The sequence below is a fragment of the Cyprinus carpio genome, chromosome B25 (genome assembly GCF_018340385.1).
Source record: "Cyprinus carpio isolate SPL01 chromosome B25, ASM1834038v1, whole genome shotgun sequence".
Taxonomy (NCBI): domain Eukaryota; kingdom Metazoa; phylum Chordata; class Actinopteri; order Cypriniformes; family Cyprinidae; genus Cyprinus; species Cyprinus carpio.
In genome coordinates this window covers 14,792,213-14,808,445 of record NC_056621.1, presented here as the reverse complement: position 1 = coordinate 14,808,445, position 16,233 = coordinate 14,792,213, and the positions used below count along the sequence as shown (strand labels likewise).

Genomic DNA, 16,233 nt, shown 5'->3' with positions numbered 1-16,233 from the left:
AAAGATTGTTTTGCATGACTGGGACATTTGCGACGGTGATAAAGAGACTTGCTTTACTGTCTCGTTCAAACAGCAGTTGATTTGGAATAGATACGGTCGGTTATCTAGGGAGCATGACAATGGAAATGGCAGCCTGTAAAAACACAGACAGTTGGCAAAAAGATATAGGGAACTCCCACACTGTTTCATATATGAACTTTCTTGTAGAAGATCCAGTCGTACTGCTTTCCTCTGCCCTGTTCTCACTAAATTAATCTATTTTATTCTTTAAAGGTAGAATTATAATGAGCAAAGCCTGTTGGCGAACATGTTGAAAATTCCGGGGGGAAATTAGCAGATTTAAGGGAATAATTCACCCAGAAATCATTATTTTGTCATTTACTCTACTATCAACTACTCTACTGTGTGATTTAGTTCATACTTTTATTCAGCAAGGATGCATTAAATTGATTAAAAGTGACATTTATAAAGACATTTATAATGTCACAAAGATTTGATTTCAAATAAATGGTGTTCTTTTGAACTTTATATTCATCAGAGAATCATTCAAAATCACAGAAATATTAAACAGCACAAATGTTTAATAAGAAATGTTTCTTCATCATTAAATCAGCATATTAAAATGATTTCTGAAGGGTCATGTGACACTGAAGCCTTGAGTAATGATGCTGAAAATTCAGCTTTGATCACAGGAATTAATTACATTTGAAAATATATTCAAATAAAAAAACAGTTATTTTAAATTGTAATAATATTTCACATTTTTACTGTATTTTTGAACAAATAATTGCAGCCTTGGTGATTTTTTTATTTTTTTTTGTGAACAATGACAGAATATTGAATCGTTTCTCTGGTTCATCATGGCACAGTGTTATTATCCAGAGGATGTCTAATAATTGTTCACGAAGTACACGACTGAAAAATTACACAAAAAAAGTTAAAAATGCTAATTGAGCAATATAAAAAGGAATTACATTTTATCCAAACATTTGAGATCAAATTCAAATCGCCTAAATTATGTGGTATTATTTGGGACAGTTTAAATAGTTGCACAAAAATCTCGATGCTACTTTGAAACTTAACTTTTCTTGACAATTCCATTATTTTGAGTATATTCTGTACATCTTAATTTGGCTCTGAATTCATCAGATGTTAAGCCTGATCAACCAAATTAGAGTCACAGGTAGCAGATGACACTGTAGCATATTACAAATGAAATCTCTCATTTTCCTGATTTCAGACAGGGATTTGTTTCAGTTGTGCATGTTTTTACAGTTTTGAGCGTGTGCACATGACAAAAAAAATTTGTTGTGACATTGACACTAAATGCTCAAATGAGTTTTATCATTGTGAAATGGTTGGGAAATGAGCTCAAACACCCACGAGAGTAAAAAGGCTAGTGTTAATGATGAAGAACAGAGAGATGGGAATAACACTTAATGATGCCTGAGGAGACATGTATCTCTCTCTCTTTCTCTCGCTCTCTGTCAGACCCCCATCTCCTTCTAAGTGCTTTATGTAATGATTGAGGTGGATCGGACATATGAGTATTTGTCATATTTAACAAATAGTAGACAATACCCCTCCCTAACAAGCAAAAGATGTGGTAGGGAAAACCAGGCCCTCTGGTTACCGTGGTAACAAAGACACACATCATAAGTTGTTTTACAGCCCAAAGGAATGTAGAGGTTTCACTCTAAATTCAGTTTGAAACAGACAAATGTACCCTTGTACTATACAGTCCATCCTAATTCTATCGATCTCCCTCTAGATATAACCATTCTAGATATATGTCCACTGCATTGCTCACAATATTTTGCTTGATAATATACCGTAAGTTGCACATCTGTGAATACTGTTGTAAAGCCTTCATTCATCCCTCATGTTCTCCAGCTCACCTGTGCAATGGAACGTTCCATAAGCACCTCCAGGACCTGTACATCCCTCTGGTGGTGCGCTACATTGACCTGATGGAGTCGTCGATAGCTCAGTCCATTCATCGCGGCTTTGAGCAGGAGACGTGGCAGTCTGTGAAGTAAGAGCCGAGCCATTAGAGTCCAATGTGATTTTATGCATGTATGTTTTCTTATTGATTCTCTTTGCATTTAAGCGAATACAGTGCCGTGTTTGTTTAACCATGTCGGGCTATTTCTAGCAAACCTATCAACCTATCATTGTTCATGTTTCAGAGATGATTGGAGAGAGGTTAAAGAATAGAGCCTCAAAGATTGTCCTTATCCTTTTCCATTAATGCTTGTACTTTTCTGATTTACTTCACAGTTTCTTGTTTGTTCTCACCATGTTTAATTTGATGGGACTGAACACAAGGCTGTGAGGTGCAGATGTGAAGTCAGTATGTCGTGCGGTCGTATACATGGGTCGTGATCGTACGGTTGACCAAACAATTTCCTGTGGATGCAAAATTAAAGAAAACGTTGGCTGTGAAAATTAGATCTTACATAAGACTGTAACGCTCATGTTCTGATGAGAATGCCTTTACTGTTTTTATGTTTGGAGTCCCAATGACCCCTGTGTTGTACATGTAAAAATCATAAAAATAATTTCCCATTAAGTTCCTCTGTCCTGATTTTAATGTTTTTTTTTTTTGTTTATAATTATTATATTTGTTGTAATTGTATATTTATTATTATTATTATCTGTGTTGTACATGTAAAAAATAGTATTATATATATATATATATATATTATATATATATATATATAATATATATATATATATAATTATATATATTATATATATATAATATTATTTATAATATTCAGAAAATTAATAAACTAAAAACTTTTATTATTACAGTTTTTACATTTAAAAATTAAATACTAAATTAAATAAATAATAAATTATTATTATTATTACAACTTTTATTAATATTTATATTTTATTTATAATTATAATAATAATAATTTATAATCAAAATAATGAAATATTTATTAATTATTATTATTTTTATTAGTAGTAGAAGTAGTAAATTATAAGTAATTAAAATTTTAGTTTTTTTATTAATTATTATAATTAAATTTATAATTAAATAATAATAATTACCACTAATAATAATAATGAGTTGTTGTTGTTAATTACTATATATTATTTATTATTATTTATTAACTCTTTTATAATCATTTGTAGGTAATTATTATAATTGTTATTTATAATAATTTGCCTTACATTTCCTCTGATATAATAAACTAACTTAGTATTTTGCCTCTTGTTGTTATTAATTATTATAATTTATTTTTATTGAAGCGTTAACTCTTTTATAATCATTTGTAAGTGCTTAAAATAAAAATAAATCAATCATTATCATCATCATCATAATAATTGTTGTTATTATTAATATATTGTTATATATTATTTATATTTATTTAAGTTTTAACTGCACTTTTCTTTACCACAAAGTAGACATTAACTTTTCACAAAATGTTGCTGTTATCCATTCTAGTTATGTTTTTGCACATTGAAAAAAAGAAAAAGGTATTTTATATCTGGGGTCTCTATATGTGGTGAATCCAAACTGAACATGACGGTTAAAACAATATGGTATTGAACAGACTGTTATGTCTCATTAAACATGCCGGTGCATTTCTTCCCTGTCAGTAAGCTTCTGATGCCTCAGAATGATCCGCCAGTTATTCTGCTCTTTATCTGATGAACTCTTATTGTGGGCCTCCTCTCAGGGCTTTCTGCTCTTTTACTCTCTGATCTCCGGCAGGACCATCACCAACAATCTGCCCAGGGTTCCCAACCTGCCTCTTAACCTCCCTCAGATGCCCAGCTTCTCGGCCCCTTCCTGGATGGGGCCGCTGTGTGACAGCAAGTGTGTATGGGCCAGCTGGGCACCATCACTGTTTACTGCTCTTGACATATGCTTATTATAGCCGCAAAGCATGTGCGAAGCGAGTCTTCAGGCCTTAAAACCATTCAAATATATTTAAATCATGGGAAAGAGATTGTGGCATATGCATTTGTAATGTGGTAAATACGTCAAATTATGTTTCCAGTTGGTTTGATGAAGCTCAGTTATTGCTATAATAAGCATTTGCATGGTACATGGAATTCATAACAAAACTATTTTTTTTTTTTTTTTTTAGCACAATGAATTAGACTTCCAATATTAGTACCCATAAAGTGCATCCTAGATTGCATGACTGTGTGAATGTTATGATTTGTTTTGTCTGTCGGCTTGGGATGGGAATCAAGAAGCAGTTTTTTTTTTTCCTGAACTGGTTCCATTATTTAAAAAAAATACTTATTCTTGTCAAAAATGTCTGCAAATGTGGATCAAATAAAGTGCTGCAGTGATTGTATTTTTGTAGGCCAACCCATAAGTTAGCATCACCCTGGTACTCTAGCCAAAAAAAAAAAAAAGGATTTTTCCATTGGGATTGTATTACTGCAGAAAATAAGTGACCAACAAAGATGAATGATTCTTACACATCTTTATCATCATGATACTCTTCACAACTTTTTAATTTTGAAGCCTAAATACAGTTACCAGATGTAAAAAGCTAAACGTAGGTGCTAATTTATACAATAAAATACAGTTTAAAAAGTTACACAACTTTTGTTTGTGATTCTTACGAGTTCTTTTTAATGAATTGCCTAAAAAGTCATGTTAAGTCTAAACCAAGTGAGCAATGTGTATGAATCAATCTACCGACTCACTTGAATCTTGACTTATTGAATCACTTGCAGTTGTTAAGAGAACCACATGACAGAATTACTACTTGTTTAACCTCATTTCTACTGAAATCTATCTTTTTTATTGTATTAAGTGCCTTAAATGGTACTTGATTACAAAAAAAAATAATATTATATTTATATGGCTAAGACCATTTATAAGATATTGAGCTTCTTCACGAGTACTAAGGGAATCGTTCATGAGACGATTCAGATTTTTAGAATCTGAATCGTTTAATTGCTTACGATTCCCATCCCTGCTGCCATCAGTGTAAAGATCAGTGCTTGGTGGAAGTCTGTTACTGATTACAAATTACATGTTAAAAAATTGTAGTCAGTAATATAATCAAGATTACTCATTAATGTATTCTGATTACTTTTGGATTACTTTTAGATTACTTTTGACAACTTGGTTATAGATTTAATGGATTATTGTTATAAAAAAAAGAGAAATATGAGCATTAACCAACATCAGAAAACATGCAAATTTGTTGTTAATTATTAAAATATGAACTTTAAATCTCAGGTGGACTTCAAGAGAATACTTAAGGTCAAAAAGTTTGGGATTCGCTACATCACATGAATAAAAATGTCAAAAGAGAAAAAGAATTAGGGAGAATCAATGAATTATTAAACATTTCTTAATCATGTAATCCATAAAAAAGTAACTGTAAACTAATCTCTAATCGTGATATAATCTAATTACAAGTACTTAGTTTTTGGTAATGTAATCAGTTGCAACCCAGCACTGGTAAAGATCCTGTTTGTGATGTAATTGCTTGAAAACATTGGTGTTGCGCTGTTCATTTTAGTGCGTTTTGTGCCAAAGTGGTTTGTTAACTTGGTAAGCTGCTGTGCTTTGTGGCTTTTTATGTGATTCATTCGTTAAATTTAACGCAGTTATGCATTTGGTTTACAGCGGACAAGGAATGAATTTGCCAGATATTTTGTGAGTACCAGTGATATCATCAGGTTTGTGTTTGGTGTTGTATTTTTAGGATGACAGACCACAAAATCACAGAAACCTGTTTATAGGATGATTCACATGTACAGCCGAGTCTCTATAAACACGCAGAGCGTCCAGGTATCATCGGTTCAATCTGCAAGCGCTTAAACCTGCTGTGAGCATGCGACGATAAACGTCAACACTATTTTCTCTCAACCATCAGGGGTTATCAGGGTATCACTATAGTATAGTAAACTCGTACACTTTTACCCTGGCCAAGATGTAAACAGCTTCGCTCTACAGACAAGCCTAAATCATGTCAGAAAGTTAAATTACATCCGTCTCAATTAGCCTAAAGAGTGTGAACTGCAAAAGCACACCAGCTTTCAGGCCTGAAACAGTGTCTGTAGTGGGTGTCTGTGGTTAGCTGCTTGTTAGATTCGGCGAGAACTTTGTGTTCTCCCCCGGGGGGGTCTGTTCGTCAGGCGAGAAACTCGTCCATTTGTTCACCCTGCCTCTTTCCTCGAGGCGGAGGCGCGGACCCCTGAGGGGGCCCTTACGGACCGTACCGCCACTAATTAATCGAGTGGGAGCTTGTGCTCGCCCCTTTTAATTGCACAGCGGACTTTGCCAAACGATTTATTTTCCCGGACCGCCACTTGTGAAGGTAACAGTCTTTTAACAGCGAGCGGAACGAGTGGCCTTTTTTACGCGTCAATGTGTCGACTGCGGTTGACATGGCAGTGTCGCTCCATCTGTCTCGATTGGTGGAGATCTCTGGAGCCCGTTCAAACGCAACAGAGTCACACACAGTGGACACATCAGTGGAAAATGCTGTCGATCTCGACTTCTGTTGCAGCTTCAGTCAGCTGACTTTTATAGGAACTCACTCGCTTGATTAGTCGTTTGGAGTGACTTAAGGATTGACAATGGAAGGTGTTTTCACATTTGAGTCCTCGAGCTCTGAACCCTTTAAGTGCATTGAATTCATTTATCAGATATTTGTATGCAAGTGAGAAATATGTGTAGGGGTAACAGTAATGTGAGAAGTGCTATAATGACATGCGAGATCATTTCACCATTAAAGCAAATGAAAAAGAACAGATTTATCTTTGCATTGATACTATATTCATAATATATTAATTGTAATATATTAGTATTATTCATATAATACTATAATATATAATATATTCAATTTAATATAAATATATTATAAAAATATTAATTAATATATTAATAAGTAGTATAATATTAGAATACAATATTAATGTTCTTCTAATATAATTATAATGTTATACATAAAGAATATTTCTATTTTAGTTAAAAGGCCAATATTAGAATAATTAATAATAATCATATAAAGAATAATAATTAAATATTTCAATATGATGGAATATAATGCTATAATAGAAAATATATTAAATTTAATAAAAATGTCATTTAAAATCTGTATTAATAATTATATAATACTATATAATTATATATTAAATATTATTATTAGAATATAATATTGCTATAATATAATAATTATAATATGTAATACTATTCTAATAATACTTTATATATATTAATTTGTCAAATGTGATATTTTATAAGATGCATGTTATAACTTTGGAGACTTTAGATGCCTGAAACAAAGCAAATGTTAAAATATCTTAAGATTAATGTTCCAGGCCAGCTATAATTCTTTACACTATTTTTCTGACTGCCATCATGTATTATATTTTTTATATATTTATATTTAGCACTTTTAATTGTTTCAATACATATTTTTATCATTAGATTAACATTTAATTTTAGTATTTTGGTTATGTGCTTTTAATATATTTTTTATTAATATTTTAACATTGTAATATTTTTATATTTAGCATTTTTATTAATCATTCATAATCATTAATAATTTTTATATTTTATTTTATTTTTTCCTATTTAGCTTTAATTTACTTTTGAATAATTTTAATATTTTCATGTAGTTGCCAAGGCAAAATTTCACATAATGAATTTTTTGATTATTTTTTACACTAGTTGGAGTCACGTACCAGAACACAAACATTATGTTAAATAATGCATTAAATCATTAGTTTATGGACATCAAGGACTGCTCTGTTTTGCATGACAACGTCTGTTTACTTACTCTTGGGATTCAAACCTTGATTTTACATGGTTCATTTTTTCATCTTTCCTTTTTAGTCTTGTAACGTATATTTGCTGTCAAAAAAATGAGCTAACATGTAACTGTTTCTGTCTTCCTCAGTAACGGCTCGGCCACATCAGAAGATCTATTCTGGAAGCTGGATGCTCTCCAGATGTTCGTGATGGACCTGCACTGGCCAGAGCCGGAGTTCGCCAAACATCTGGAGCAGAGGCTCAAACTGATGGCTAGTGATATGATGGAGGCCTGTGTCAAAAGGTCAGCTATTTACAGATTAATAATGCTATTCCTTTTAAAGACAGGGGCTTCATGTAACCAATTTCTCCATCTCTGATATCTAGGACCAAAGCTGCCTTTGACGCTAAAATGCAAAAGTCTTGCAGGTCGACTGATTTTCGCGTCCCCTTGTCTGTGTGCACAATGTTCAATGTTCTCATGGATGCCAAGAAGCAGTGCTCCAAGCTCTGTGTTCTTGACCAAGGCCAGGAGGTACGTCACAATCCTGTCAGGGTCTCTCTGAACGGACACATTCATCTTCACCTTAGAAGATGTTTTCTATTAGACTTATGGTGTTCATAAAATCATCCTGTCTCTGTTCAGTTGACGGTTGGGAGGTGAAAACAAGATTAAGAACATTGGATTGCGTGACTCTAATCGGTCATTTGAATAGCTGTCAAACTGGCAAAGATCCATTTATCAGTTTCTCCTTTTATACTGCAAACTTGCTTTTGAGTTGAACTAGCGCAGGTGTTATCAGTTGGTGTGAAGTGTTTTGTGCTTCCTTTCTGTGGGCGATTTTATTACCTCCTCTTCTTCTGCCTAGAGATAAGTCTCGACCAGAACGTCCTTATGCTCCAGAGGCCTTGAACAAACCACAGCCAAACTCGACACCCAGAGCTGCCATTTTAATTTCAAACAAGCCAAATCATTATACTGGCTTCTCATTTTCACGACAACCACGATTCAGTTTAGTCTAGATATCTAATTTCTTGTTTTTGTGCGATCACTTCACATAGAAGTTCATGAAAAAAATTATTTAGCCCAGCTTAATGTGCAGAAACTACTTAAAGGTAGCCATTCAGTCATAACTGAAGTGAAATGACTTCATTAAAAATGTACATCTTTCAAAACATTGTTCTCTCAGCGTCTGACTGGAGAGCAAAATATGTTGAGATTGTCCTTGAGAGCTTTAAATTGGATTATTATGATTCAGAGTAGAGTTTGGAGTCACTTAACTGTGTTCAAACTACAGACAAATCCAAATTGGGTTTTAAATCCAAATGAAATGTCACAGTTCATTTTGAGGTAAAAATTTGAGTATTCAGACACAGTTATAGATATTGCATATTTTATATGACATGACATGCACCACGTAATGAACAATGAAGAAAATGAAATTACAGTTTGAATTAACTTAAACTGTGTTCACACTAGAGACAAATCCAAATTGGTTTTTAAGTCTAAATTAAATGTCGTAGTTATAGATATTGGACATTTTATATTATTTTACATGCACTATGTAATGAACAATGAAGAAAACAAAATTAAATCCAAATTGGCCATTCACACTGAGACATGTTGCAGAAAATCTGGTTTTAATCTGATTTCAAACCGCATTTCCAAATTGAGAATGTGGTTTAGATTGTGTTTAATGTCTATCTATCTATCTATCTATCTATCTATCTATCTATCTATCTATCTATCTATCTATCTATCTATCTATCTATCTATCTATCTATCTATCTATCTATCTATCTATCTATCTGTCTATCTATCTATCTATCTATCCAGGCTACAAATAATTTTTACTCTGAAAAAAGTTTACATTTGTGTACATTATACTTTACATTTGAGTACAAGTTTCAATTTTCTTTTTTTTTTTCTTTTTTTTATAAATGACTGTAAATCACATTTCATTCTTACATTAGAAATGAGCAAGTTTGCTAGATTTTGTGTTGTGTTTGTTTTGATTTTAGCTAATTAATGATCAAAATTTTACTTAAGATGAGTTTTATTTATCTGTTGGCTGTCCGTTAACCAGCTCTGATATTAGTCTTTATTCAAATGGTTTTGTTTTTTTTCTTTTTGTTTGTCTTTCTTTGACTCATCACTGCATGTCCTGCGCGTTATTGCATGAACCCAAGGTTGAGCAGCAGTGGGTAAGTGTCCCCTCTACCGTCTCCTGTCCATGAAAGAATACATTGTGTGCAATTAACTCTTAAAGGGATAGTTCACCTTAAAATGAAAATCCTGTCATCATTTACTCATGTTGTTCCAAAATTGTATGACTTTCTTTCTTCTGTGGAACACAAAAGAAGTTATTTTGAAGAATGTTGGGAATCAAATAACATTGGCTTCCATTGTATGGGACAAAAACTCACTGAAACATTTTCAAAATATCAAAAATTAGTGGAATCTTTTGTAAACACACAAGTGCAATTTGAATTTGAAATGATTTTGGTTTAAAAACGACTCCCTCAAATTTGATCACTGCCATATTTCTTTCTCTCCTTCATATTAGTGCACATTTAGATGCTTGAAAGCTTCTGAAATAGAAGTAAACTATTTGTTTTTGTAGTTGAGATCTCACTCTCTCTCTCTCTTCTGAATTGTGCAGTCTTAGCCGATACTACTCTTTTCCAGTCCTAACAAAAAAACAGGTGCTAACTTCACGAACAAAAAAAAAAAGATGAATTTTCTCCAACAGTGACACTTAAAGTATGTGGCCTTGTGCGGCGAGATAGTCGCACGGCTGCGAGAAACCGCCACTTACTTCTTAGTATTGGGTTAAAAGGTATTTCTCAACGCTCAACTGATTTTCCTTCACACAGGATTGAATTTAATGGCCATCAATGCGTGTCGGCGTGTTTGTGAAAGACTTTATTTAAAAACAAAGAAAAGATTATGTTTTCCCGAGTTTGCCTGCCGCTTTATCTGGAAATACAAGGTTACGCTTTATAAGCCGCCATCTCGCTGAAGTGACTATGAAGTGGATGGCTACCAGATAAATGTTTTCAAAAGAAATTATTGTTCTTTTGGTTTTCACACACATGGCAAAGACCTCCCTATTTAATCGGCGCTAATGCAAAAAAAAAAAAAAAAAAACCTTGCTGTTTAGCCGTATAAAAAGCAAACATGGAAGTGTTAATTGAGGTAAAAAGTCCTCAAGATTCTCCATTTATGAAAAAACTGCCATTTTGCGCGCAAGGAAAAAAAGGGGTGAAACGAAAATTAGGGCTGCTGACAGTGACCTCTTAGCACCCTCAATTTGTCACCGATCTGCACGCATTGTTGATTGAAATTTTTAATTTGGGTGTCCTTTAGATTCGCCATGAATGGCCATTGTTGGCGGAGATGAACTCCTGCTTGCAGCGCATGCAGCAAAGGCATCTATTCAGCACGGCCAAATGGATGCGCTCTCTCTCTCTCTCTCTCACCCCCCCACGAGCCCTCGCGTTCTCCTTCCTCCTCTCCCTCTCGCCTTTTTTCCCCCCACAAAATAGGTGAATAAGACTTATCAGACATGAAATGGCGGATTAATTGAATGTAGTGTGAGCCTTTGCTCGCCGCAGCTGGACGGGTTCTTTAGAAAAACACAAGGCTGCCCTAATTGTGGCCCGCACAAAAAGTATCCTTCAAATTCCTTTGCCCTAAACGAGAGCAGGAATGCCATTCACGGGCATAATGGGCCTAATAGCTGCTTAACTCAGCCCTATCGCACGGGGAGGATTTTTCCCTCTGCTGAAATATGTCTTTGTGAGTGTGTTGTTCTTTTAGGATGCCTCGCGATTTGTGCCTTTCCCATCGCGCCTATTGTATTTGTTGATGTTTCTCCTCCTCTTCTTGTCCTACAGCAGCAGTACCACTCAAAAATCGATGTCCTGATCGATGAGGCCTTTAAGGAAATGATCTCCTCCTTGGTCTCAAAGGTACTCCCAACAGCCATTGTCTCGGCCTCTTTTGAGCCGCCACATTTCACAACATTGAGATTTGGCTTTGCCTATTCTTTTCATCTGGCCTTCACGGGAAACGTTATACCCGTTGTATCAGTTAATGTTACTTTGTCCTAAATTGTTAATTGTTGCTTGTGCCAAAGGCGTATGCTTCTGTCACGCAAACATGCTTCTTTGCTTTCACAGTTTGCAGCTGTTCTGGATGGGGTGTTGTCCAAACTCTCACGATACGACGAGGGAACATTCTTCTCCTCCATCCTGTCTTTCACGGTGAGTATTTTTTTACGTTCATCCCACCCACACACCCCTTTCCGGGATCTCATTTCGTACTGAAAGTTTAATAAGCCAAAGATATTCAGCAGGTACTTTTTTTCGTTTTTTAAAGGTAAAAGCAGCTGCCAAATATGTGGACGTCCCAGTAAGTGTTATTTTCGACGTATATATGCGCATGACGCCGGCATGCCCAGCGTGGATATTTTTTTGCATGCTGCTTTGCATTTGTGTGTGTGTTTTATTATTTACTTAGGGAAACAGATTCTCTATTCAGCTTTGCCAAGCGTTTCCATCTTGCTTTGTTTTTAATATTTAAAAAGGCTTAATGTGTATTATTTCATCATTACTTAACACAATTATATGTTTTTTTAATCATTTTCGGTTCATGGCCAAATGAAAGCAGGATTGGAGCGTCTATCAGAGCTGGCTGAGCAAGACTAATTAGCAACCCGATTGGCTTAAAATCAGTCTCACGATCTGCCACAGTGTTGACAATGGGCCGTCACAAGCAGAAAAAGATGCTAATGAATCACCAGGAACCAGGACTGTTCAGAGCGCAGACAGTGAGCAAGCAGAAAGAAACTAACACGGGGTGAGGGAAAGACTGAGTGGTCACATGACCTCCTGATTACAGAAGGGCTTTCTGAATAAAAACATGAACAACAACTCATTCCAGTTAGTTCTGTGACTAATATCAGACTAGAGTTTGTGTTCATACATAGAGTATGCCACCGTTCAAAAATTTGAAGTCAGTAAGGCTGCATTTCTTTACATAGAGTATGCCACCGTTCAGATTTATATATATCATTTTTGTGGATATATATATATAATTTTTGGGCCATGTTTCTGAATTCTTTGAATAGAATTTTCAAAAGAACAGCATTACTTTAAAATAGAATTTTTTGTAACAATATAAATATCACTTTTGTGCAATTTAATGCATCCTTTCTGAATGAAAGTATTAATATCTTTCCAAAAATAATACTGACACCACATTATAGTAGATAATGATATACAGTGGCTCTAAAAAGTATTTGAACACTTATGTCACACTTACAAATGTAATTTCATTAGATGATAAAGCAAAAATCTAAAAACACATGTATGAGAAACCTTTTCTCAAAACTAGCTCTTTTTGTCTCTTTCAACAAGATTTAAATTTGCAGACATTTTTCTGTGCTGATTTTAGAGGGGAATCTGTGGAATGAAATTGAAACATTGTAAAATGTTCAACAGGGCTGAGAGAACTACACATTTTTTGGCTGATGAAAGCATTATCAAATTAGCCAAAATATTTAATATACAAACACACAAGGGCCGGGAATGTTTGGATTTCTACAGAATTGGAACACCCGTTATTAACAGTTTTTCTGTGGCATTTTGTGAATTTTGTCCATGTGGGCATAAGTTTCATCAAAGAGTGATGAAACTTGTGGATGTATGTAATCAGTTTGCCTCAAGTTCACACAGGTGTTCATCACATTAACTACCAACATGATCCACTAATCCACCCAAAAATGGATCAAATAAATTTTTGACTTCATTTTGAACAGTTTATCTGCTGTTTAATCATTTAAAAAAAAATTTTTTTAAATCTAAAGTATTATACTTGTTTTGGTATTTTATCTAATGCAATAACATTCATTCATACAGTATTTAAGTGTGACTTAGGTGTCTAAATGTTTTGCTGATTTTGAAGAGTTTCTTTTGTTTTCATCACTTGCAACTTAACAAACTTTTTAAAAAAAAATAAAAGTGTGCAATATTTCTTGAAAAAATATTACACTTGAGTTTCTAAATCTATCTTAATTGGATTTGTAAATTCATTTTGTCTTGATTTTGAACAGTTTACCTGTTGTTTTATAATTTGCATCTTTTAAAAAATACTTAAAATGTAAAAAAAATTACTTTACAAGTGCTATAGTTTGCGCTATATTCCTTTTTGTTAAAAATGCACTTAAATTGACATTTGATCTAAAGTAAAAATGTTCATACATATTTACAGGTGTCTTAAGTAAGTGTAAATACATTTTGTCTTGATTTTAAAGTTTGTTTTGTTTTTAAACTTAAAAAACTACTTCAAAAGTGTGCTTGTGCTATGTTTCTTTAATAATATATATATATAATGCAATAACATTCAGACATATTTATGTGTGATTTGAGTGTATGAACTATTTCACTTCGATTTGTCTTAATTTTTTACATTATTTTTTGTTTGTTTAAAACAATGTCTTTATGTGAAATATTTTGCATAAACTACGCTTGTGCTATCCTTCTTTCAGATAAACAATTCTCGGTGTGATATTTTGTATTCATTGGTTTTTAGCCGCAACTTAGTCGTCCAAATACTTTTTGGGGCCACTGTAAAAAGCAAACCGACAAGATTAAGAACAAAAAAGTCTGTCAATTCCTACACATCCACACCCCACCGCTCCGTCCGAGCTCTTGGCATTGGCTCCCGAGGTGTGCAGCGAGTGAACACCCCATCTCCCCCTCAAATTATAACATCACCTCCACCTTGCGCTTTTGTGCAGAAGGAACGCTGCTCCATGTAAGCCTCTTTCACAGCTCCCGCTGAAGCCGGAGAGGGAGGGAAGAACATGGCTGTGGTCTGGCCTTTGGCACTGAACATTTCTGGGCTCTTGTCACGAAAGGTTAAGCTCCTCTGCTCCTTTGTGAAGGCTGCCATTCAAGCGCCGGGGCTTTCTGGCGAGACGCCCTCCCGATAGCGCTCTGTTAACACACTCGTTCACACATTCACACCCCCGGCTCGAATCTGTACTCGCATTAGCACTACCACAACAAAGTATTTACTCAAAACTTGCACAAACGCACTTCACACGCTCTCTGCTTCGACACCACACACACACACACCTGCACCTGGACAGTGAATGAAGCAGTGGCAGGAAGCCAGGCTAGCAGCTCTGTGTAATTACTGCGCATTTTGCCTCCCCTTCCCTTTCTCCTCTGTTTCCCATCCACGCCATTTATCCGCTCAGCTTAACCAGTCATTAACCTGGCCTTAATCGCACCGTCCCACACCTCTCCACTCATTCATTCACACATGGCCCACACCCAACTGCCGTGGCATTGTCTGGTCTGACGGATCGGGCCTGTCCCTCGGTCCTCCGGTTGGATTTCGTACGAGAAGATCGGGTTTTGGTGTGCTTATCGGTCCATCACAGGCTTTGTCGTCCTGTCAGAGAGATGGAAGGAGGGGCGTTGGGTTAAAAAGACCCCGTCTTGCTTCCACCAAAGTGCCTTTCATGGGGTCGCAGGTGATGCCATGATAAGTCGGAGATATCATACGCTTGATTCTGCACAGGAAGTGGCAGTTTTCTTCCTTTTTCTTGACAATATAATATATATCTGTGAAGACCTCTCACTCAACACGATATGAAGTCCTCTTGAGATCCCAGTCATATTTAATCAACTGCTGTTTGTCTGGATATCGTCCGACTGTAGATGAGGTCAGGAGGTTGCTGCGGTGTTGCTGGTCCAGTATTAGGAAATTGCTAACTATAATATAACATAACTTGTTTCAACAAGCAGTTTTTTAGATGTTTAGCCTGTTAAATTATTAGTAGGTTGTTGTTTGGAGAACCAGAGCTTCAGTACACTGGTACTGTCACATCTTTGCACCTTCATTCTGTCATATGACCAACACACAAACTCACAGGAAGAGAGGCCTTACAAGAACAGGGGGTTGATGTTCGGGTGTCTCTTTGCTCTCTAATAAAAAGGGGGTTTTCCAACATTCAAGGCCTCAAGCTACATCAGCGCTTGAGTCATGGGTGGGAAACGTGTCACAGCAATTACAGCACTAATACGCCACAGTGTGAATAGAAATGTTTTTTTTCACAGGTAAAAGGATTGCTTTTAACAGGGTATAAGTGTCACAGGTGCTTAAGTAAGTTTACATGTGATTTTATTTTTTTAAGCATTTTCTTGAACATCATTCAGCAGGCAGAGATAGTGGTGGTGGCTGTCAGTGTTTTGGTATTCGTGTTTTAACTTGATTCCAATAGATATTCCAAAATCCTATATTTGCTCGCCTTGGCATGCAAAAAAAAAAAAAAAATACTTGAATTAAAGGTGTACTAAGTCTTTTAGTTTATTTGATGCATACTACCACAATTGTGATGAATGCGGAATCATATAAAAGCAAAGAATTTTAGTTAACAATGTCATTGTAGAATTACCAGCTTGTG

At 35.0% G+C, this 16,233-nt stretch overlaps 1 protein-coding gene across 14 annotated transcripts in view; it reads left to right on the top strand.

Annotated features, from left to right (window-relative positions):
- cadps2 (Ca++-dependent secretion activator 2) overlaps nt 1-16,233 on the top strand; it is a 132,956-nt gene that overhangs the window by 112,506 nt on the left and 4,217 nt on the right. For 3 of the 14 annotated variants that reach the window (XM_042752856.1, XM_042752852.1, XM_042752850.1), the window contains 9 exons: nt 1,894-2,035; nt 3,731-3,835; nt 5,618-5,647; nt 7,899-8,054; nt 8,138-8,285; nt 9,941-9,955; nt 11,651-11,725; nt 11,936-12,019; nt 12,135-12,167. In XM_042752856.1, coding sequence (XP_042608790.1) covers nt 1,894-2,035; nt 3,731-3,835; nt 5,618-5,647; nt 7,899-8,054; nt 8,138-8,285; nt 9,941-9,955; nt 11,651-11,725; nt 11,936-12,019; nt 12,135-12,167 — 788 coding nt within the window. Of the gene's footprint in view, nt 1-1,893; nt 2,036-3,730; nt 3,836-5,617; nt 5,648-7,898; nt 8,055-8,137; nt 8,286-9,940; nt 9,956-11,650; nt 11,726-11,935; nt 12,020-12,134; nt 12,168-12,425; nt 12,727-16,233 lie in introns of those variants that run through there. The other 11 variants (XM_042752853.1, XM_042752862.1, XM_042752855.1 and 8 more) reach the window with 7 other exon arrangements.